This window comes from Arachis hypogaea, chromosome 19 (genome assembly GCF_003086295.3).
Source record: "Arachis hypogaea cultivar Tifrunner chromosome 19, arahy.Tifrunner.gnm2.J5K5, whole genome shotgun sequence".
Taxonomy (NCBI): domain Eukaryota; kingdom Viridiplantae; phylum Streptophyta; class Magnoliopsida; order Fabales; family Fabaceae; genus Arachis; species Arachis hypogaea.
Window position 1 is genome coordinate 65,690,407 of NC_092054.1, and position 26,344 is coordinate 65,716,750.

At 34.4% G+C, this 26,344-nt stretch overlaps 1 protein-coding gene and 1 pseudogene across 1 annotated transcript; both read left to right on the top strand.

Moving 5' to 3' along the window:
• The first annotated feature begins 1,851 nt into the window (after nt 1-1,851).
• LOC112779268 (plasma membrane ATPase-like) lies at nt 1,852-5,959 on the top strand (annotated as a pseudogene).
• On the top strand, nt 4,506-5,776 carry LOC112778423 (anthranilate N-methyltransferase). The gene is made up of 3 exons (XM_025822737.1): nt 4,506-4,756; nt 4,865-4,944; nt 5,649-5,776. Exons 1-3 carry the CDS (start codon nt 4,506-4,508, stop codon nt 5,774-5,776), a joined length of 459 nt encoding a protein of 152 aa, XP_025678522.1.
• Nucleotides 5,960-26,344: the final 20,385 nt, after the last annotated feature.

A 26,344-nucleotide genomic window follows, 5' to 3' on the forward strand; every position in this document is an offset into this window, starting at 1 on the left:
CAACAGACTAGAGTCAGAGAATATGCAGAAACAACACACACATACATTCAGTAGTTTTTTTTCTAGTTTTTTCACTCTCTTAGGTTTTTCTCTCTAGTTTTTAGGATTTTAATTTTCAATTGATCTTAGCATTGGAACATTGAGAAGAGTTATTTCCTCATCAAGACTTCATCACTCTAGTTTGTTCTCTTAACTTGGTTTTATTCTTCCATGTTCTTTGTTATGTTCAATTTTATCATTCAGATACTTTTATGATTAATTAATGCAAGGATTATTTCTCTTTAATTTAATTTCAATTCCAATAATCATGTCTTCTTTTAATTCCTTTTCATGTGCCATGGATTCTTTATTTACAATGCGTGAGTAGTTTCATTACTTGATAGGGAGTTGATTAAAAGGAATTCTTGAGTTGGAAGGATTGAAGGAGAAATTTATAGTTGGGTTAAATGTTAGATTGCTATCCTGTCACCGACGCCAATCCCTTTGAACTAAGTGGGTTGTAACTCGTGAATAGATCTGACAGTCCAACTTGTTTGACTTTTCCTTACCTAGTAAAGGATAACCAAACAGAGTAACCGTTAATTATAAATCAATCTTAAAAATCACTCCATCAATGATAGAGATTCTAACTAATCAATTCCCAGTCAAGGCTTTTATTTATATTATTTAAAATTCCTCAATTTAAATTCTAATTTACTTTGCTCAACTTCTTGGAACATCTGATTAATAAAACAGCACACTTTTCTGCAACTCGTTGGGAGACGACCTGGGACTTAAAACTCCCAGTAATTTTAATTTAAACTCTCTGTGACATATTTCTAAATTGATAGGCAGATTTTCGGTGAGTTAAGAACTATACTTGCAACGTAACTATTTTAATAAATTTTTAATTCATCAGCTTCTGTTTCCCATCAGCGAGCCGCTGCGATTTGGTTCCGCCTTCATCTTCTTTTTATTTTTCTTTTCTTTTCATACTTTTAGATCTAGTTCATGCTCTAGTAGTAAGAAACAGAGAATGCTTGTTCTTTTTTCTTAATGTGTATTTTTACTTTGATTGATCTTTTGTGTTGTTGTTCTTGTTGATGAGGGTGCTAGAGGTGGTGGAATTTTACCATACGTTGATGAAGAGAGAACCATTGCAACCACCTCGACGCGAATGTAGCTCGAACAAAATCATGGAGGCAGTGCTGGCTCCGGCAAATGCACGGAATCGCGATAAGTGCTCTGTTTTTTCTTTTCGCTAAATTTACAATTATGCTCCGTGATACTGTGAAAAGCAACTAGTCAAGTTTTAATTTCGCGGTAAGGTGTTAGGGTTTTGATTCTTTGGTTTGTGAGTATGAAGCTGAGAAGGATACTTTGAACACCTTAGTTCCTGGCATACTTTAAATGTTTGGATGGAATACACTGCATCCATCTCAAAATATCTGTCGGTGCATTACTTTCTAGTTATATTTAAATTATGAAAAATGGATTCTGTACAGATGTGGGAAGATCTAATCAGAAGGCAAAATGGTTGTTGAGTTGCAGAGAGACAGTTATGTGTTTAGATGGCGTTGGGTGTAACCGTCGTTCCTTTCACATACGTGGTTCACGTCCTTGGTCTGGTTGCCATCATCTTGGTCCTCGTCTGGAACATTCACTTCAGGGGTGGCTTGTCTTGGGACGCCGATAACAAGAACCTCATCTTCAATCTCTCTGTCTCTCTGCTGCATTTTACATTATTCAGCATCTATTTGTTCATTTTACTCCAATTCTTGGAGATTCAATTTCATGGTAAGTGAAATGTAAGGTTAGGTTAGGTAGTTTCTACACATTTCTCTATAATCAAAGTTTGGAATATCAAATATCAAACCATAGAAATGTAAGCACCACTCATCTTATATAGCTATAATCACAACATATATCATAATTTTTTCTACTTTCTTACAATTCCAATTGTTGTATGTATATTTAAAAGTGACTGATTGAATTGAATTTTCTTTTTTTTTTCCCTTTTCATATGACACTATGTCATTGAGTGTCTATGAAAGTATTAACAATATTGCAACTTTTCTTTATTATTTTTTTCCTTGAACAGGTCGCATGTATCTTGTGTGATATAATATTTCACATCTCAAGGAGCCTGCTACAACTTGTGATTAATTGATTAAGCACAAATTTTTATATATTTAAAAGTTATTCATACTAGATTAGAATAAAATCCCCCTCTTATTCCCCTTAAAAATAAATTCCCCTTAATATAATTATAATATTTGGCCCTGTTTGGTTGAACAAGTTAGAGGAATTTCCCTTAAAGTCTAAAACTGTTTTTTATGTATTATAGCATAATGGGTGGTCTCATGTTATTAGATTAATAGATGTTATTATCATTTATTTATTTTTATTATTTAATAATAAGATTATAAGCTCCTTTTTTGTACCTACCCTCTTTGATCTAGAGAATAGACATGCATGCTTATCTATTTGGTATTTGATATTTGTCTATTGTGTTTTTTGCATGCTACTCAACTCAGTACATGCTGGATTTTTTTTATTATTTTTCTTTCTTGTGTTAAGTTGCACCAAAATGCATGTGTTAGAGTTAACATGGGTCTAGTGCTTGTTTATGTTCATAAGATTAAGATGTTGAATTAGTGGATAGCTTTGGTTTTCCGTATATTTAATAGTGTTATATTATTATATTATTTTTTTAGTGGGTATTCAGCTGTTTAAAAATTCACAAAACAAAAATGTGATCATCCTCTGTTCCTTAAATGGCTCCGATTGCAGTTGGAGATGTCATCCCAGATGGCACCTTGGCCTTCTTGGACAACGATAACAAGCCACAGTTTGAGAGCAGAAAGAGCTTAAAGGAAGTGTTGGGAGTGAGGAGTACACACAAGATAGAACAGTGAATATTAAAGGAAAACCTTCTCTTAGATCTAAAGGTGGTGGTTGGAAAGCTTGCTCCTTTATTGTTGGTAACTCCCCTTTAATTTCCTCTCTCATTATAAAAACTTGCAACTTTCATAGATTAATAGGAAGTTTAATTGTTGGAAAGCATTTGTTGTTTTTTATACTAAATTGCTGATTGTTTTGCTAATTAACTCAATTCATGCTTGCATTCATTGTTGTTGTGCTATAATTAAGGGAACATTTTGAATGCACTAAATAGTCCATGGATTCTCTTTCTGTAAATAAAATTTGAAGAGACGAAAATGATTAGGTCAATTATTTGTCAATCCTTGATGCACATGTTAATTTAAGTTATCTCTCCAATATCTAATCAATCTAAGGTTTCTTTCTATATTGCGAATTGCTTGTTACTTGTTTATCTTTCTATGTTGCTGTTGAGTACTATTATTATAATTAATATTGTCATTATTATTATTATCTGTCACTCTACTAGTACAAGTCGACAATGTAGTCACCACCACATCCTGCAAATATGATATATATATATATATATATATATATATATATATATATATTCTTAAATTCAACTAATTAAGTTAAGTGCCTAAATAAGTAATAATCTGATGAAACAAATAAAGCTCTTAGATTTCAAGAACATACACAACAATTTTGTAGTCCTATACAATTTCAATTTCAATTTCGGAAAGCTGCTCACCTTGTTGACAGTACCAACCAAGTTGGACACTTCCAGAAGGTTCTAACTGCCATTGGAAACTTCTGTATCTGTTCCATTGCGATTGGTGTGATGGCTGAGATCATTGTCATGTATCCAATTCAGTACCAAAAATACAGAGATGGAATTAATAATCTTTTGGTTCTATTGATTGGTGGAATCCCCATTGCTATGCCTACTGTGTTGTCTGTGACAATGGCCATTAGATCTCACAGGCTTTCACAACAAGGCGCCCTCATGAAGCGAATGACTGCCATAGAAGAAATGGCTGGAATGAATGTGCTTTGCAGTGACAAGACAGGAACACTCACACTTAACAAGCTTAGTGTTGACAAGAACTTGATTGAGGTCTTTACTAAAGGAGTGAACAAGGATCATGTGATCCTTCTCGCCGCGAGAGCTTCCAGGATTGAAAACCAGGATGCCGTTGATGCTGCTATTGTTGGAATGCTTGCAGACTCTAAAGAGGTTTAACTTCTTTCATAAATCTTAGTGTCCTTAATTTTTGTCCTTGATTTCATTATTTGAAAATTGCGCTAAAAATTGAACATGTAAATGCCTTGTGCTATAGGTAAGGGCTGGAATCAGAAAGGTTCTTTTTACCTTTCAATCCTGTTGAGAAGGGATGATGCTAAGAAGGAGGTTCATGCCATTATTGACAAGTTTGCCGAAAGAAGCCTTCGTTCCCTAGCTATTTCAAGACAAGTTCTTACAGCAAAGTGCAAACAATCAAGTGAAGAAAGAAGAGAAGGAAGAAGAAGACAGCTTGGTTCTTGCCATGGAAATGCTGGGTCTGAATGTGGTTCCACTGGCGGTGAATTCAGCTGTTGAGCTTTGTGTGTTTGACACCATAGCCAAATCTGGTGAAGGCGCCATGCTCTCTACAAAGCAAATTGCGTCTCAGATTAGGAGCAACAACCCAGAAGCACCTCACATGCTGGATCACCTTCTTAGGTTGTTGGCAAGTCACTCTCTCCTTCGTTGCTCTGTTTCCCAACAAGATCATAGTCACAGACTCTACAGCCTCTCTCCTCGCTCCAAGTATTTTGTCACTGATGCCGATGATGGCAACTCGTTGGGACCAACCTTGGCTTTGCTTCTCGACAATGTCTTCTACCAAAGCTGGTCACACTTTTCTCTCTGTTAACATTAAAATGAATGAATAAACAAAATTGCTATCAGCTCAGTTTTGTTCTATTTTTTTTAACTCTCTCTTCTTATGCATTAGTTCAGGAAGGAGGTGAAAGGAGCAATTATGGAAGGTGGAATTCCATTCAACAGGGTTTATGGCATGCATGCCTTTGAGTATCCAGGCAAAGATCAAAGGTTTAATGAGGTGTTCAACAAAGCTATGGTAAACTCCACCACTCTATTTTTCTCTCATTCTATATGTTCATTGAAATTGTATAGTATCTAACTCTAATAATAGGAATTTCCTATTATTAGTTTTTTTAGTTCAGTATATTTTTGTAGTTAAAATAAGAATGTGAATATGGTTGTTGATTGTTTCTATGGGAATATATAAATATAGTATCTAACCCTAATAATAGCAATCTCTTATTCTATTATTATATTAGATAGGCAACTTGCTACTAAATGCACTATTCATTGATGTTTACATTTGCACTATTCATTGCTTCTAAATATTGCAATCCATGCATATGTCAAAAATCTTGAGAGCAGTAATTTATGCTTAGATGCCTAATTGTATGTTGGGAAGATATATTAGTTGACTAGTTGTGTTACTTGTTAAGCAACTGTGTTTAGTTGTAGAGACTAAACAAAAATAGAGAAACACAATATCTTTAAAGAAAAACAAAATGACATGAATGAATTTCTTAAATAATAAAAATCCTAGATTTTCTTACATGACTTCTAAGGTTGGAGAAGCAGGAATAATGATAGAAGAACAAACCATAATCCAATGGAGATACAACATGAACTTATTGTAAAGTAATTATTGTAAAGATTCGAAACTGGTCTTTCTTAATTTTCCATTAATGTGTATTGACTACAGACGAACGACTAAATGACATTGTTGGGAGTGCATATTATATTGCACCAAAGGTACTTCACAGGTCATATAGTGTGGAAGCAGAAATATGGAACCAGAGGTACTATGGAGCGAGCAACAGAGTAGTGTAATCTTTTTTTGATAGAAATTTTATGTATTAAGAGTTACATGTTAAAGAGATTTATAATTAAAAAATCATGTTATGTTAGATACTTTATTTGTATAGAGGTTATTATTTTTGATTTTCAATACTAAAAAATCATATATTATGTAATACTTTGTTTTTGAGTTATATAATATTTTGTTCATGAGTATTGATTTTTTATTATTGAGAAATTTTAATAAAAAAAATTATGTTTAACGCGATAAAAATAATGGTTCAAATTGTCTTTTTAAACAATTAAAAAATGTTACTTTTATCTGATAAAAATGGCGGTTTGTAATTGCCAATTTAAACAATATGAAATGACATTTTAACTCGGTAAAAACAGTGGTTTCAAGAAATTGTGGCAGTTTTCTAAAAATCGCCGTAATAACTAGAATGGCGCCCAGAATTACGTTGCTGTCTAAAACCGCCGTTCTTGGTAATAATGGCGGTTCAAACCGTCGTAATTACCTAAAAAAACTGCCGTTTTAACAAGAATTTTTCGTAGTGAGTGAATGTTGATTTGATTGATTATTGTTGAGTTTGATTGAGTTTTATATTGAATTTGGTTGAATTATTGTTATTTTTGAGATTATGGTTTGACCTTGGTGGATTCAGCCCAGAACTAAACTATGTTGAGTGAATTTTGGGGCTAGTTTATGTGAAAATACTGAAAAATATTGATGGGTCTAATGACCGAGAGATTAAATTAAAAGTTATGAAAAGTCGATAACTGTAAAGTTCGAAAATAAACTTAAAAATGAAGCAGAAACTTGAAGAATTTTAGGAATGGGGATCGGTTCCTTAGTAAAAGTATAATCATAGAAACAAAATTTATTTTTGAGGCTGGAACAGTAGTTTAATGAAAATCGAAGTTAGATTTGGAACTATATAAGTTTTGGGATATTTTAGGTAAAAAGTAAGAAGTTTAGGGGGCAAAATTGTTATTTTATAAAAGATACAAGGATACTTTGGTGATTATAATATATGTAAAGATATTTTAGTAATTTATAAAAATATGTTGGGGTAAAAATATAAATATTTCAAAAGCTCCGAGTTAAAGAATAATTCATAAAAGCTTATATTAATAAGTTTAAGTAATAAGATCATTTGAAGTTTAAATTAATAAGTTTTGAATAATAAAATAATAATACTATTACTTCTTTATTGTTAATATTAGTTTATTTGTATCAATATAATATATTAGTATTTTATTTAAAAGATGTTATTTTATTTATGATATAATAAAAGGATAAGCAGAAAATTGTCCTAAAAGTTTTAGAAAGACGAATCTAAATTAAGAATCTTTGATTCTCTTTCCATAAGACATTTAAGGAAAGGCAAGGGAAGAAAGAACGAAAAAAAAGGAGATAAGAAGAAACATTGTTTGGCACTGAGAACGAGCAGAGATATCGTAGTGAGTCCACCGAGATTCACTTCCAGAGATACATCGGCCAATCCAGGAGATGGTCGCAACTGTAAGGCAGAGGTTACTTACAGAGGTTATCAATACATACATTGGCTAGAGAAAGCCACACTGTAAGACTGAGGTTGTTTATAGAGGTCATGTTTGCATACATCGGCTCAAGAGAACACTTGTAAGACAAATGTTACTTACAAAGGTTATGGCACTTGAAGCCAAACTCAGACAAAGGTTGCTGAGTTAGGTTGGAATATAATTCAATAAATAATAGAGAATAAAAGAATTAAAATAATAAAATAAACTAAAGAACCTCTACCACATGAGAGAGCAAAAAACATAAGAGAAAGGAATGTATTAATTAAAAGACTGTCTGCCACAAGAGAGCAGATGCGACCTTGCTTAGGACTTAGTGTCAACTGTATAGTGGGGACACCTACACACTGAAAACTATTTTTCAGATGTAAGCATATTGAAATACATTTAAAAGTCACACTGTATACGGCCTGGTCATAAGACTTATATTCACACCGTATGCATCTAGAAAATCATATCTGAGACTTGTGCCCGGGTAATGTCGGGAGCGGGTAGGCAACCGATACATGAGGTCATGGCTTGCATAGGATAGACATGAATCATACTTGTTTGCGCATACTTCTCTGTGATATGTGTTTTTGTGATTGTGTGTGTGTGCACTTCTTGACTTGTGATTTTCACTGTATCTCTGATTTGTTAAAGTTGTTTGTATTATGAGGTTTGTTGCTATTGGCTATCTGTTGAAGATTGTAAGTATTCAGTTGTGGAATTTTGTGTAAAAAATAATAAAATGAACATAACTATACACTCCGATCCTACTAAGAACTCAGTTCTTACTCCCTATTTCTACCTCTTTCAGCTACAGGTGTGAAGGTTTAATGTGGTGCTATAGGAGTATAGAAGATTATGTTTAAGAGTTGAGTTATTAGGATTTATTTTCCCCTCGTCGTTTATTCTTTTGGTTTTTAGAGGGGTAGGACTTGTAATTGAGGTTCTTTGAATAAGTCTATGTATATAAAGCTATGTGGATATATATACTTTTGTGATTAAGTAATTTAAAATAAAGTCTCCTTTTATTTTCTTAATTAAAGTTTCTGTTCGTATTCGCGAAGACTCGTTATTAAATAAAGATAAAATATAATAAAAAGGTTTAGAGGTAAATAACGCTTGAACTTTTGGTACAATTATGAAGTGCTAAAAGTTAGGGTGTTACAAAACTAGCCTAAGCCCTAGGCCGATAAGGCAATGGCACCCCTTCCAAGCTATTTAGAACCACCACCACAGTGGAATTATGCTATCAACTCCATTACAGTAAAACTATAAGAAAATAGTAAAATAGAGTGTTCAAAGCTTACTTGAATAGTAGTAGCAATGAGTAACAGCAAGAGAAAGGCAAAGAACCACCGAGGCAAACCAATCTTTGGCAGCCAAAGTAGTGCCCGTAGCGGAGAAGAAGGCTGAAAGAAGCACGAAGGTTGACAAGGAAGAAGGATTGAAGCAGGAAAATATGGAAAAACAAAAGTTGAAACTGGCTTTTAAATGAGGACACCCCAAAGAGCACGAACTAAAGTGGCCAAAAGGGCAAAAAAGTAAATTCAGTCAGGACGGCAATAAATGCCCCTCCTGTCAACTTACGCAATGCTTCGAAAATCGCAGGCACGATCCCCACAATCAAAAACTGTTGGAAACCGTTCATTTCTGTCCAACCTACTAGGCTCAGCATCACCTCGGGGCCACAGAAACGTGACGACACTGCTAGGTCCAGGCACACCACATTTAGGGGGCACTGTTACAGACCCGAGTTTTGGATTTGGCGGCCCAGTAGACTTTGGGCCCATTCCATCCGGCTCGGCCCCAGAAACCAGATCAATCCTGAAACTCCGTTCGCACGCAACTCCAGCGTTAAATGCCGCAGATAAGCATCATATCTTTCCGATTTGAGGAGGATCTCACCATTGCAATCTGTATATATGAAGGAGCCTCCAACTCTTCCAAGGTAAGCAACCAACGACCCTAAATTTCAGCCTTTAAGACCAATCCTCTAACTTGGACATCAGAGCGTCCTTGCAAGTCTTCTCCCACCCTATTTGTCCAGCAACCCGACTAGCCACCAATTTCAATCAAAGCCAACCGGATCACAAATTTCGTCGTTTCAGGTTAATTCTGAACATTAAGATAATATTGTATTTAGATCTTGCCGTGTAAGAAATACTCTAATGTTACTAATTCTTCATCACTTATGAACAATTGGTTAATACAAACTAGGTAATGCTTATTAGTCCAATTAGAAAAAATTATTTGTTCCAAAAGATCTTGTTAAATTTCACATTGAATCATTATTTATGAACTTTTTAGAAGTTCACTCTAAATATATACTATTTATTAAATTTTTTTAATTGTTTAAATTCTTTAACATTTTATAATTTTTTTAAAGTATTAAAAATCTACTTTTAAATTTTAAAATATAAAAACTAAATTGAATATGTGATAAATATATAAAAGTTTCTGAATTAATTAAACCTTACTATGGTATGTTAAAATTTCACCGTGGACAAAAATAGTTTGAAACTTTTTCTTAGTGTAACAAAAACAGTAAGAAGGTGGTATATATATATATATATATATATATAATTATTTAATTTTTTTAATAAATTAAACAAATACTTTTACACATCATAACAATTAATTATATATATTTATTTATCAATGGGAATGTGTTTGTTTGTGACAATCATTGTCTGGTAAATTGTAATGTATACCTACCAAACCCCATTCCCCAATCATAAAGCAAATTGTGTTGTGTCCCACTCTGTGGCCACCACATGGGCACATCTGGCTCTATGCAATATTAAATTACATTTTCATGAATGGCATAACATGAAAGTGATAATGTATTATTTATAAACTCTTGGGTTTTCCCAATCAAAGGTTAAATAATTGTCCCCATAAACAATTATAGGGGAGAGGACGGGGTTGGAAGCCATGTGAAAAAGGTGTGGCTCTAATACGGGGTGGATGAATAGTACTTTTGAGTTTTGACTCCTCAATAATGGAAGTGATTTTCAACAAAAAAGAAAAGAAAAAGAGAAAGGAAGGTACTTAATGGCTACAAGTTAATGGTATTATTAATTTTATTCCAATTTTGGAATCAATGAAAGTATGAAAGCTTAGGTGCCCCACATGGCTTTATGCCAAATGCTTAGGCCCACCACCGCTATTCATCGTTTCTTTATTTTATTGTTTAGAATATGAACTCCTTGATAAAAAAAAAAAAGAATATAAACTTAACTAATGAAAAAAAAAAAAAAAAAGAATATGAATCTTAACTCTAGATTATGGTCTTTTAGCAGGTATTTATTTAAGGAATTTAAATTTATTTATAAAAGTTATTTATGAAATTTTATTATTCAAATATTTGTTTGAAGATTAAATTTAGGAATAATTTTAAAAATATAACATTTTATTTTTATCTAAAAAAGTGAGTATTTTAATATATTTTATGTCAAATGAAAAAAAAAATAGGATATTAAAATTATTAATGTATCTTTCAGTTGTTATGTTTTCTGCCAAAGACATTCTTTTATCGATATTGAAATTATTTTAGAAATTGAGAATTTATTCCCAAAAAAATGTATAATTAGACAAAAATATTATAAAAATTATTCTTGAAAATATTAAAAATAATTTTCAACTATTCATACCACGAGCAAATAATTGTTTTTTGTAATATTTGACTATATTATATTCGGGAATAATATTCTAAAAGTTATAGTTCTTTAAAATATTTTTCTTAACTTCAAATAAACGCCCAATAATACAAGAGGAGAAGTTGTTAACTTGGTCCTTCTGAACGAGAGGCTGGTAGCAAATTCTTATATACAATTATACATATGTGAGCTGAGATGAAGATAATCAGATATACACGAGAAATAAAAGGTATTGTTATAATTTAATTAATTGTTACATCATTGAATAATATTTATACTAAATTTTTTATTGTAGCAAAGTCTTATATACATGCATTTATTATGATTATTATTATTATAAAGGTATTGTTATAATTTAATTAATTGTTACATCATTGAATAATATTTATACTAAATTTTTTATTGTAGCAAAGTCTTATATACATGCATTTATTATTATTATTATTATTATTATTGTTATTATTATTATTATTATTATTATTAAATTTAAAAAAATTAGTGTACAAATTTTCTGTCTTAAAATACTTTTAATCATATATAATTTATAAAAAATATTTTCATATTTTATTACTTGTTATGCTTGAATCCAAAACTCTTTTATTATTTTATATATTTTTAACCTTATATTTATTATTATTTTACCCATTTAATAAGTTAGGTGCCCCACATGGCTCTATACCAAAGGCTAAGACCCAGCACTACTATTCATCATTTCTATTAATTTATTTATAATAACGGTTTTATTAGTAAATTAATTTTCTTTTGAGTAATGTATTAAATTGGTCTTTATGTTTGGGTGAAATCCTATTTTGGTCTTTAAGGTTTAAATTGTCATATTTGAATCCAAAATAGTTTTATTTAGTTTCAATGTAGTCTCACCGTGAGGTCAAAATTAAATAATTAACGGAATGTCCTACATAACAGCAGTACAATAACAAGATCGATAATTTGGAGAACAAATACAAGCAACAGAGATACAAAATTAACAGTAGATGCATTAATACATTTATTTATCATTCTCTTTAGTTTTATAAAAAATATTTCATTTAAATTGTAAGAAGAATAATAAATAAATGTATTCATGCATCCACGGTTGATTTTGTACCTCTGGACCTTGTACTTATTCTCCAGATTATCGACCTTGTTCTTGCTGTTATGTAGGATATTCCGTTAATTTTTTAATTTTGACCTCACAATGGGACTACATTGAAACTAAATGAAACTTGTTACGTGGGTAACCTGAGACTGATGGATTGGGCTTGTAAGGATGGCCCAGGCGTCAGGAGGAGGTGGATTCCAACTTGGTTGGCGTCTGGGAGCCGCTGCCCAACTTGTGTGTGTGAAGGAATGGAGGGTGGTACCTGCAAAGACACTCCGATGCCTAAGTTAGCAAAGGGGTAAGCGGGCTTAGAGAGTATTAGAACTTAGAGATACCTGAGGGGTGTCAATGTATTTATAGTGGTAAACCAATATCCACCGTTGGAGTAGTTCCACATTTTAAGGTGGGTAACCGTCCCTTTATCTTAGGGAAGTTGAGATATGGCTCCTGGGGAATCTGATTTTGATGGTCCCAGACTCGTTCGGAATCACATCTTCCCTCATACTCACATTAGTATGGATTATGCTTTTGTCCAAAATCATCTTCAAATTTTAGTTCGGGGGAGTGTTCGGACTGCTGCGGTATGCACAAAACTTCTTGATATCTTGGACCAAACTCCCCTTAGCTCTTTGGGTTCTACTCGAAAGGTTAAAGAGTTGGAGGGGAGGATTGGCCTCTATCAAGAGGAAGAGAAGAGGCTCCAGGGGAAAGTTACCTGGTTGAAGAAGGAGAGGTCCCAACTTCAGGAGAGGGAGAGGAAGTTGATGGCCTAGTGTGCCATGGCAGAGGGCCTAAAGGAGAAGGCAGAGCAGAATTACGTCAGGGTCTTCTCCGAAAACATTGATCTCCAACGGGAGCTGAAAAAAGGTCGGGAGGCTTGTCAGGATTTGGAAGACTCCGTGGGGGAGAGTTCGGAGAAAGCCTAGAGGATTTTCAAAGAGCAGGTCAGAGTTATTGCTCTTGAGCTGGACCTTTCCCCTCTTGATCCTGATAAGATTGTTGTGAATGGAGCTATTTTTTCTCCTCCCCGACCTGAGACAGATTCTGAGCTGAAGAACCATGGGCAAAGACTTATAGAATCTCCTCCTCGTGAGGATCAACAGGAGGGATCTCAGCCGACATCTTCAGATGCTCCGACCCCTGCTGCCGAAGAGACTGCTCCGTCCTCCCCTGCCGCTGATCCGACCTCTCTTCCTACTGGTGATTCCAATCCTTCCTCTAATTGATTTGAGCTATTTCGGGGCCTGGCTTGTGGGCCCCTCTTTGAACAATTTTTATTTTTTTATATGTCTGTGGTGGCTGTTCTTGACTCTTTGGCCTTTTGGCCATTAACAAAAAGGTTATTTTGTATATTTGCCCTTTTTTGGACAAGGGCTTTTTAGAAATATATTGCGTGTGCATGCTTTTTGCTTTGTTTTTTGTAGGGTTTTTTCAGAAAAAAACCTTTCGATCTTTTTCCAGAAAAAACCTTTTATTGGGTAGGCTATTTTTTTTTTGTTTAAGTTACTCGTGATTTTTACGAAGACTTTGAACAACTTCTGCCTTTGTTTTTGATGGGTTTCCTTTATCTCTTTTTGTATTCCTCATAAATTCAAATTTTCTCATTTGAATTGTTCATAACTTAGGTTATTTTTGTGATGCATTTCATTTTTTCTTGGTTTTTTTGACTAATAGGTCGTAACTTTTTCGAGCTATCATGATCGGCTTTTATAACCTCTTTACACCGACTTGTACCTCGTCGTTGTATCTTACCAACCACTTAGGTCGGTCATGAAATTTTTACGCTTTTTCGAACTTAAGTCGGCACGTTTCGTAGGGAAATAACAAATAATAGAATTTATAAAGAGATGTAATGAAAAAGATCTTTATTTATTTATGGAGGCACTTTTTGCTACTAGGGGAGTTCTTTATGACTTGTTCCCCCTAGCCTCCACTTTGATGCCTTGTTAAAACCCCCTTCAGGAAAACCCTTTTTTGGAAAAAACCATGAAGTCGGAAAAAAGAGTACACCAGGGAGTGGAGTTCGCTTCTAACTATAGTACATTTTCATATTACAAGCATGCCACGACATTGGTAGCTCGGTACCGCTCAAGTAGGTGATCTTGTAGTATCCCTTTCCTAAGACTTCGCTTATCTTGTATGGCCCTTTCCAATTAGCAGCAAGTTTTCCTTCCCCCGACTTGTTGATGCCGATGTCATTTCTAATCAAGATCAAGTTGTCTGGGGTGAAGCTTCTTCGAATGACTTTCTTGTTATATCTATTTGTCATCCTTTGATTCAATGCTGCTTCCCTTATCTGGGCTTGTTCTCGAACTTCAGGGAATAGCTCAAGTTCTTCTTTGTGTGCCTGAATGTTGCCAACCTCGTCATAGGAGCTCACCCTTAGACTTTGCTCATTGATTTCAACTGGTATCATGGCTTCTATGCCATAAGCAAGTCGGAGAGGTGTTTCTCCTGTGGCAAACTGAGGTGTTGTTCGATAGGCCCACAGTACTTGAGGGAGTTCTTCAGCCCATGCTCCTTTTGCGTCTTGCAACCTTTTCTTTAACCCATCCAGTATGACCTTGTTGGCTGCCTCAGCTTGCCCATTTGCTTGTGGGTGCTCTACTGAGGTGAATTAATGCTTGATGTTCTTGCTGGTTACCAGGTTTCTGAAGGTAGAGTCTGTGAACTGAGTTCCATTATCAATGGTGATGGAGTAGGGGACTCCATACCTTGTGATAATGATCTTGTAGAAGAACTTCCGATTTTTCTGGGCGGTGATGGTGGCCAATGGTTCTGCTTTGATCCACTTTGTGAAGTAGTCTACTCCCACTATTAGGTACTTTACTTGTCCAGGAGCTTGGGAAAAGGGTCCCAATAGGTCCAATCCCCATATTACGAAGGGCTATGGAGAAGTTATGCTAATGAGCTCCTCGGGGGAAACGACGTGGAAGTTTACATGCATTTGGCATGGCTGACACTTCTTTACGAATTCGGTGGCATCACTCTACAAGGTCGGCAAGTAGAACCCGGCTCGTATGACTTTCCTAGCCAAGGACCTTGCTCTGAGATGGTTCCCACAGATACCATTATGGACCTTTTCTAAGACTTCTGTTGTCCTTGAGGTCGGGACATACTTTAACAATGGTGTAGATATCCCTCTTTTATATAGGATAATTTTTACCAAAGTGTAGTTTTGGGCTTCTCTCCGGATTTTCTTGGTCTGTTTTTCTTCTTTGGGTAGGATATCGAATTTCATGTATTCAATTAGTGGGTTCATCCATCCGAGATCCAATCCGGATACTTCAAGGACGTCTTGTCTGCCCTCTGTTTTTGTAACTGAGGGTTTTTGGAGAGTTTCTTGGATCAGGCTTCTATTATTCCCTCCTGGCTTGGTACTTGCTAGTTTAGAGAGGGCGTCTGCTCTGCTGTTGAGGTCTCGAGTTATGTATTTGACCTCGGTCTCTGCAAATAAGATACTCCATGGTTTTGTCTAAATACCTCTTCATATTGGGGTCTTTAGCCTGATACTCTCCATTGATATAAAAGGTCACCATCTGGGAGTCGCTGAACACGACTACTCTTGTCACGCCGACTTCTTCTGCCAGCTTCAACCCTGCAATCAAGGCTTCATATTCTGCCTGGTTGTTAGAAACTTCTATTTGAGGAAAACTTCTATTTGAGTTCCCTCTTGGTTGACTAAGATATTGCATGCACCGCTTCTGACCTTGTTAGAGGATCCATCCACGTATAGTTCCCATGCTGTGGCGGCTTGCTCTTGGTCCCCTGCATATTCTGCTACGAAGTCGGTGAGGCATTGAGCTTTGACTGTTGTCCGAGTTTCATATTTGAGGTCAAACTCGGATAGCTCTATGGCCCATTGAACCATCCTACCCGCAATATCCATTTTCTGAAGGATTTATTTCATGGGCTAGTTCATTTAGACCTTTATAGTATGGGCTTGAAAATAAGGTTGTAGCCTTCGAGAGGCTACTATTAAGGCATATGCAAACTTTTCAAGTTTTTGTTACCTCAATTCAGGGCCTTGTAAAACTTTGCTGGTGAAGTATACAGGATGCTGCCCAACCTCGTCTTCCTGTATTAGAGCTGATGCTATAGCTTTGTTGGCTACGGACAAATACAGGACGAGTTCTTCCCCAACTTTAGGTCGGATCAGAATAGGAGGTTGGCTTAAAAACCTTTTGAACTCCTGGAATGCTACTTCGCACTCAGGAGTCCATTCGAACTGGCATCCTTTTCTTAGTAGAGAGAAGAGTGGTAGGGATCTTAACGCTAATCCTGCTAAGAACCTAGAGAGAGCTGTAATTCGGCCATTCAAGTGCTGGACCTTCCTTAAGCAAGTCGGACTTTTCATTTCTAGGACTGCTTTGCACTTGTCGGGGTTGGCTTCAATCCCACCTGACTAAGACCTGCAAGATAACCATAGCTTGCTTCAAACCACAATCCTCATGGGATCGACCCTGACTCACTCAGGTATTACTTGGACGACATCTTAAGGTTAATCCTGCTAAGAACCTAGAGAGAGCTGTAATTCGGCCATTCAAGTGCTGGACCTTCCTTAAGCAAGTCGGACTTTTCATTTCTAGGACTGCTTTGCACTTGTCGGGGTTGGCTTCAATCCCACCTGACTAAGACCTGCAAGATAACCATAGCTTGCTTCAAACCACAATCCTCATGGGATCGACCCTGACTCACTCAGGTATTACTTGGATGACCCAGTGCACTTGCTGGTACAATAGTACGAAGGTGTGGAGATTCGTGCTACCATGGTGTCGTCCTGCTTCGTTTCTCGCGGTGAGATTATTTGGTTCCGTTCCTGTTTAACACAATATCCTATCATTAATTCTATTTTAATTCCACTTAATATTGACCCTGCATTAATTCCGATTTATGTTAGATAAGTTGTTGCTGTGAACCTTGATTGTCACTGTTGATATTGCCTGGAAATCAATGAGGTTGCTACCGCGTGTTAAGAATAAAAAGGGATTCAACTTTTGAGGTAGTGGTCTTTTTCAGAAAAATAAACTTTATATTTCGGAGTTGCTATATATGGATACTTATGTGGGAATTGGATTTTTTGTGATTGTATAAGTCTTATGTATTGTCGGGCTATTTTGGGGTGAATATGGTTGTCTGTTTGATTGAATTATCAACTGATTTGTTAAACTTGGAGATTTCTGATTTGGTTTGGTATGATTTTTAAAGTTTGGAAGTCTGAATTCTGTTTTTTTGGAAACTGATTTGGTTTTGAACCCGTTGGAAATGATTGCGGAATGTTTTGGTAGGAACCTGGAAAGGATGGCAAAGTCCAAGTTTTAGGGGAGGTGCTGCCGAAATTTCTATAAAATCCGAGACTTTATCTGAAATATTATTTAGAAAATTTTGAACTTAAGACTTATATTATTTTTCTTGAACTATTTAAGAAAGTGATGAATGATGTTTCGAAAAGGATTATTGCAAAGAAAATTTTGATAGAGCTTTGTTTCTTAAGAAAAGTATTACATTTTGAGTGCAAACAAATTAGAAAGGACTTATGTTTTGAGGTTGATTTAAATGCAAAAAGGGTTTATATTTTGAATGATTTGAAAATGAGTGATTTTGATTCTTTCAGAAGAGATTTTGAATTTGGCTTGGTTATGAAGTTGTTTGGAAGTTTTCAAAAAGAAAATTTATTTGAGAAAAGTGAATCTTGGCAAGTTGTGAACTGAATGTGTTTGTGATTTGAAAGCAAGCCAAGAATGATTATTGAAATATGATTTTGAATCTGATTGACTGTAGGTGTTATTGAGAATATGATAAGGGTTTCCGGCCTGGCAAGGATGGTGGTACAATCCTGCTTGCTCATTGCGTAAACCATTGTGCAGAGATGGTGGTTTTATCCCACCTGCAGTGAGGATAGTGGTTTTATCCTGCTCACATATTGATAAATTGTTTGGCAAGAACGGTGGTTAAATCCCGCTTGCATATTCCGGGCAAGGATGGTGGTTTAGTCCCGCTTGCTTGTGGAACCTACGGATTAGGATGGTGGCTTAGTCCCGCTTATCCGAGTTGGGTCTGGCAACATAACCGACGCGTGAGCTCATGGCCAGTAGGACAGGCATGCATCATATGCATTTATATGACATTATGTGGGCGTGCATATTGTACCTGGTTTGCCTATGTAATTAATTATGTTTAATAGCTAATTGCTCTACTTGAAGTAACTACTTGATTGTGCTTGAACCTTGTGTTTGTGATTGAAAATTAGGTGGATTGTGATGGATTGGTTGTGGATTGAATTATTTGGGCCTAGGGCCATGATTGATTATGAGATGGGCCGGAGGCCGTGTTTGGTTTGTGTTTCGGTTTAGAAAAGTATGAAAAACTAAACTGGTTCAGCATAGACTTAATGAACCTATGCTTGGAATAGGTTGGTCATTCATACTGTTTAGGAAAAACTTTTAAAGAGGCTTTTGGATTTTTTAATAATTAACAGTTCCTCTTTTAAAAAGGATTTCGGATTATTTTTTTGGATATAAAACTTTGTGTTTTGAAAAGGTACATAAGGCAGTTACAAATCACTATACTTCAGAAACAATATTATCTTTGTATCCTATTATAGTAATTCCCTAACCTCATAGTGAGAACCTGTGAGGACGATGTTCTCACTCCCCTACAGGTCTTTACTTTTCAGGTTATGGGCGACGAAGTTTGGAAGAGCCTGTTACTTTTCTGTTTATCCTATGTTTTGTATTGTTCTAGTATATATATTTCCCTCGCTTCTAATTTTACAGGTTTTATAAGAGGGATAGGAAATTGATATGAAATGTTTGTAAATTAATAATATATACATTAATAATATGCATTCTTTGTGAGTATTGTATAATGTAATATGAGTATGGATGTAAGTTTTGAAAAAATACGGTTTAAGTTTTAAACAGGTTCATATTTTAATATTAAATAATTTAAGAGTCGTCGTAATACTGGAGCTATCAGAGTGGCGCAGTCGGAAGCGTGACATTTTGATAGTTAGGGTGTTACACTATCAACTCCAACTCCACCAACACAAAATAATGAGAAGCTTGAAATATTTGAACATTTCAATGCATTAAGGAAATGATACGGAACGAAATTTAGGATAAGGAGAAAATCAAGAAAGTGACTCCTATACCTTAATTTAATTTTCTGATGCAACAATTAAGCGAATCACTCAACCTCTCGTGTTTACACCCAAATTTCTCAAAAAAACTCAAAGAATTTTTTATTCATCAAGAATTGCAAAAAATGGCTATAAAGTTTAAAGGTTTTTATACCTCCTAATTTCAAAACTCTAACCCATAAGTTCACTAAAACAAAATGGGTTAAATCATAATTGGGTCTAAAATAATAAAAATAAACATAAAATAAATCATAATATAAATACTAATAATGTAATGCATATTTGATTCAACTTGACTAATTAGAGCCTTCAATGCAACTTGAAAATAGTAAGAGGTTTGGTTTTGCATAATCATTAACCAGTGTCTTTGCTAATTCTTGATGCATATCTTGAACAAATGATTTAGTTATGTTTACAAAACTTTTTTTTTATTCTCTTGATTGTTGCTCTTATAATTGGACCTATTGGTACATGACTGTTCCCAATTTGTCCCACAGAAATCGTATCATTTCCGTCCTCCTAAAAAATATTTATGCTTAAATCTGCATCCAAATCAAAATGGAATAGTTCAGAGACATTAAAACTAGCTGACACATTATACTCACCTGGAAGGTCAATCTTGTAAACATTGTCATTGATTCTTTTTAGCACCCGAAATGGACTCTCACCCATGAGGTCTAACTTGGATTTTCTATGAGTAGAAAATCTCTCCTTTTTTAAATAACACATACCCAGTCATCAGATTCAAAGACAAGTTGTCTGTAACCTTTATTCACCCTTTGAGTTGTCAACCTATTTTACTTTTTAACTAACTCATGTACTTTCAAGTGCATTTTCTTAATTTTTTCAGCTTTATCTTCTGCATCTAATCTAATAAGATCACTTAAAGACAAAGATAATAAGTCTAAAACAGTTAAAGAATTAAAACTATGCACAAGTTCAAAAGAAAAAAAAAACTGTAGAAGAATGGATTGTTCTATTTTAAATAAACTCCATAAAAGGTAAACCATCTTTTCAAGTTTTCAAATTCTTACCAACAACAAAATGCAACAAGGTTCCTAATGTTTTATTTACCACTTCAGTTAGACCATTAGTTTGAGGATGACAAATAGTAGAGTATAATAATTTTGTTTCCAACTTACTCCATAACAGTTTCCAAAAATGACTCAAATTTTACATCGCGATCAAATACAATAGTTCAGAGAACTCCTTGCTAGTGCAACCTCTCTAAAGACCAGCAATGTTTGTTGCATCATCAATTTTATGGCATGTAATAAAATGAGTCATTTTACTAATCCTGTCTACCACAATAAAAATGCTATCTCCACCTTTCCTACGTTTAGGAAAATCAAGAACAAAATCCATAGAAATATCAATCCTAGATGCACAGGAATAAGTATGGAAGTATACAAACCATGTGGTAATGACTTAGATTCAGCCTGTTTACATGTAATACATTTAGAACAAAGTTTTTCAATATCCCTACCCATGTGAGACTAGTAAAAATATTTAGATAACATATCTAAAGTGTTATGCATACCAAAATGGCTCATCAAACTTCACTATATGATTCTAAAACAAGTAAGTTCCTAATAGAACAACAGGCACACAAAATCTATTACCATGAAATAGAAAACTTTCATACTTATAAAATCTATTAAATACACCAAGTTCATAAGAGGCATAAATAGTAGAAAAGTCAAAATCAATTACACACGACTCTTTTAAAAACTCAAATCCTAACAACTTTGAAGTAAGTGTGGTATCAAAGCATATTGCCTAGATAAAGCATCAACAATTACATTCTCCTTATCTTATTTAAAGACAATCACATATGGAAAGGTCTCAATTACTTCCGTCTATTTAGCATCTATTTTATCATGCTTACCTTGTCATTTTAGGTGCTTCAAGGATTCATGATCTATGTGAATCACAAACCTTTTAAGTAGTAGGTAATGTTACCAAATCTCCAATGTTCGAACCAAGACGTACAATTTTTTTGTTATAAGTAAAATGTTTGTGTTGAGCTAAATTTAACTTTTCACTTAAATAAGCAATTACTCGCTTTTCCTACTTCAAAACGGCATATATACCAATCTCAGAAGCTTCACATTCAATCTCAAAAAATTTATCAAAGTTAGGTAAACAATAATAGGAGCAAAACACAAAAAAATTTTTAGAGTATGAAATACAATTTCTTGTTCTTTTTTCTATTTAAACCCAACATCGTTTTTGTTGATTTCTGTGAGAGGAGCAACGATAGTTGAATTTTCTTTTTATAGATCTCCTGTAAAACCCAACTAAACTATGAAATCTTCTTACCTCAGAAGTATTCTTAGGCATTAGCATTTATGAATAGCCTTCACATTTTTCTCATCAACCTTAATTACATTCCCACTCAAAACAAAACCAAATAAAATCTACACTTTTCAAGATTGGCATAAAATTTTATTTTTTGAAACACTTCCAAAATAATTGAAACATGTGACAAGTGGTCATCCAAACAAATGCTAAAAATAAGAATATCATCAAAGTAAACAACAACAAAAGTTACCCAGAAAGTCTCACAAAACATGATTCATTAGACGCATGAAAGTACTAGGTGCATTAGTTAACCCAAAAGGCATTACTAACTACTCATATAGCCCATGTTTTATTTTAAATGCAGTCTTCCATTTATTTCCTGATTTCATTCTAATTTGATGACACTCACTTTTCAAATTAATTTTATCAAATATGCATGCACCATGTAATTCATCAAGCATGACATCTAACATAGGGATAGGATAACGATACTTTATCGTAATCTTGTTGACTGCGCGACAATTCACACACAAATCCCCAAGTACCATTATTTTTTGGAACAAATAAAATTGGGACAACACATGGACTCATGTTCTTCTTGATGTGACCTTTAGCTAATAGTTTTTCCACTTTTCTCTGAAATTCCTTTGTCTTCTCAAGATTACTCCTATAGGCTACTTTATTTGGGATGCTAGCACCAAGAATAAAATCAATCTAGTGCTCAATCTTTTGTAGTGGAGGAAAACCACTTGGAATCTCAGTAGAAAAGACATATGTAAATTCCTACAATAAAGAAACAAAGCTATTTGACAAATTCGGATTAAATTCAGTGTTAGATAATAAACTGTCTCTAAACCAAAATATAATGATAGCTTTCTTACTTATGAAAGCACTCTTTAAATCTCTTTCTTTTGCAAAGAAACCCAATTTTCTCTTAACTCTCTTATTTTTCTTTGTATTCGTACTATTTTCATTACATACATTTTTTTCTTTTTTTTCACTCACCTCTGGACCTTTTGATATATTCTTTTTTCTTATGGCCTCTTTTCTCTCATATTTATCTTTTACATCATCCCATTTTTTTCTTGGTATCATATTGAAGTTTTAATTGGTCAAGATAAACCTTTTCAGGTGATAACAGAGCAAGAATTATATAACACCCTAATATTCAAATCCTTATACTCGAGTCATAAGTCAATGGTAATAAGGTGGTACAACTCTTAGGTGGATTATAATACATATATATATATATATATATATATATATATATATATATATATATATATATATATATATATATAATTGAAAGGCAATATTAAACGAGAAGTCTGAAAAGGAGTAAAATAAAATTGCAAATTCATAACACTCACGTATTGATAAAACAGAAGATAAAGCGTGAATCGAAAGTGATGTAAAGGTAAAACCATAAGAAGAATAAGATAAAGGCAGAGTATAGATACATAATGTAAGTATTTAGCCACCAGTCGCAACCTACGAAGTTTAGGCCCGCTAGGGTACAGAATAAAAACAATTTGACAACAATATCCCCTATCTCTCCCAAAGGATACATAAAGGCCTTTATAGGCAAGTTTTTAAAGGATTGAATACATAATATAAGTTTTTTTTCCAAAATATAATCGGAGATAATCTAAACAAAATAAAGTAGAAATATAAGGATTTTTGCCATCTCTCAGATGAAGCACATCTCACTTTTGAGCACCTGGATCTACATTTGAAAAACAAGAGATATATACGGAATGAGAACTCCTAGCCCATGGGATTTCAGTACGGTAAAAGTACCAAATAAATGTTGCATAAGGCAACATGAACTCACTAAACAATCTTAATTCTCCACACATTGCATTGTCCATCTTAAGTTATTTCTAATCCATAATCTTTGCAACTAACATAAGGAGAATTCTAAGTCTAAACCAATGATTCTCAACTTTCTCAAATCTCCAACAAAACAGAGTCATAATCAGAAACAGCACCAACCCTCAGCATCAACCAACACCAGCATGAGGGACCTCTCATTTGTACAAGCCCAAACAAGACAGAAAAAAAATACATAAGTAGGTACAAGTATAGCAAGTAGCATATAGTCATGTAACATAGCATATACTATTAGGTAATCCAAAACAAGTAAGCAAACTCATACAAGTCAAACATATGCAAATGATGAATTCCTACCCTATGGCTAGTGATATCATCTATCAGTTATACAGCCAACTTGACATATCGGAGCAATCGAAATTACCCCACTGCATCTACCCAAACAGGTTTATCTGGCAAGTGGAATTACTCCATTGTGGCACGTGAAATTACTCCACGATAATCATAGGCAAGTATAATCACTCTACTGCGGCAAGCGGAATCACTCCATTGCAAATAAGGGCTAATGGAATCACTCCGCTGCGGCAAGTGGAATCACTCCACTGCAAGTCATAAGCAAGTATAATCACTCTACTACTGTAAGTGGAATCACTCCACGGCAAGTAATGGCAAACGAAATCACTCCACTGCGAATAAACCATTTTTCCAAAATCCTTCTCATCTTCAATCTCCTAATCATCATCATTCTCATTATCAATATCATAATCATCATCATTCTCACTTAACATCTTATTCATTTCTCTCAATTTTTCTAACTCAACTTATTTGACTCTATCCCTAACTCTTCCATCCTCAATTCCACCAGCTCTAGACTCATATCAAAGTTTATAAAAGTTTAGGAGGCCACAAAAATGGTTAAAATACATAAAAATACACTTTTTCAAAATTTGAGGGTTTCACGTACGCATGCAGGTGGCTCGCATACACATGCAGTGAAAACTGGGGTGTCGCGTACGCGAGCATTGGCCGCGTACGTGAGTGGTGAAAACAGTAGCATTTCCTCGCGTCGTATACCACGTCCACGTATGCACGTCTATACTTTCGATACTCCCGCGTACGTATGCCTCCTTCGACGTATGCGAGACTACTGGACAGAGCCCAGTGTCCGCGTCGTGTGGCACCTCCGCGTACGCGAGTGTTACAGAAAGGCAAAAAGTTGTTAAGTGTGAAAATCAGTTTTTGAACCCAATTTTCAAGCATTCATATCTTTTGGTACAAAATTCATTTTTTAGCCATTTTTTAACCGTTGAAAAGATTGATAAATGAATTTTCATAAGAATCCAATTTAAAAGTTTTCTAACTCCAAGGGGCGAGTTACGACCCGCCGAAGTTGGCCAAAAATATATTTTTACCAAAAGCACACATTTACCAATTTTCCAAAGATTGACAAGTCTCAATCATTTTTAACCAACAAAATGAACCCAAACTAACTCAATCCACATATTCACACTTAACTAAATCCAAACCTACTCCATCTACACATTCCAACTCAAATACATCCATTTAACATTTCAAATACCTCATTTTCCACTATTTCATCAATCAATTAATTCCTCATACATCACATACCAATTCTTCATTCAATCTCATACATTATCACACAATTCAATAATCACTTACAGTCCTTACCTTTTTTCTGACCTCCAGCCCAAATTCACGACCTCCCGCCCAAATTCATAATTTTAATACATAATCTAGAAACTATTAAACATTATCCAATTCATCAAATTTTTCAATACACCAATCACGTAAATTCAATATATTCTCAACCCAGTCATTAATTTTCACAATATATCAACTATACATATCAATGCCAAGCAAACACACAATCCAAACCTAACCCTAACGGCATCTACCATAGGATTCCATACTACATTATACGGTACTTAAATAAAACCAAAACCATGCCTCTTGGAAGTCAAAATCAAGCTTTCAACATGTGGAGTTTCACCAAATCTCAGCTCTATGCTCAAGTCAACACTCGCACAAGAAATATCCAAGTTCCAAAGGAGTATCCAACAGTTTAATACACACAATTTCATACCTACTTCAATTTAGGGTTTATAAAATTCATGAATGACAAGAGTTTGAGGATTCTATACCTTAAACCACAAAATTGGTTGATGAATTTCACCAATGACTCATACTAGAGCACTCCTAAATAACTAAAAGCACAAAATCTCTCAAACCTAAAGCCAAAAATCAAATTTGAGAGAGAAACAAAAACTGGACATGATTTTCAAAATTTATTACCATAATAACTAGATAAACTCAAAGAGCTCGTCAAGAGTGATGCGTGGTGGCAAACGGCTCGTTGATTGGAGCTCCATGGAAAAAGTTATGGTGATTTGAAGTATTAGTGAGTTAGGGTTTCTCTCTTCTCACTTCTCTTTTTTTATTTCAGCACCAAACACAATAAATGAGTGCAATGGAGGCTGAATAGCTTTATATTAGGATTTATATATGTTAGACTTGGGGCCCAACTTGGACCTGATTTACTCGGTTTAGCACGTTTAGCCCAATTTTGGTCCAAAATATTTAATATTAGTGTTTTAATGTGTGTTTAATTATCTTTTACCTTCTCAAATCATAAATTCTTATTTATTAACTTTTCTCGCTCATAATTAATTTTTTTGCTACAGTACCGAATAGATCTCAACCGATACTGCCGGTCAAATTTTCGACTCAGAAAAAATTTATTGAGTCCAACTATCATATTAAAGTTCTCAAATTATGGTTGTTACATTTTCTAACCATTTTTTCATATTTAATTTATTTTTTAATTAATTTACAGTTTGAATGAGTTTTGCAAGTTATATTATAACCATTAAAATCAAAAGAGAATCGATTCATATAACCATCATGAAATTCTCGATGGCAGAAAAAATGTTTTTCGACTTAGAAAAAATTCACTGAGTCCAAATATCATATCAAAATTGTCAAATTATGGTTGT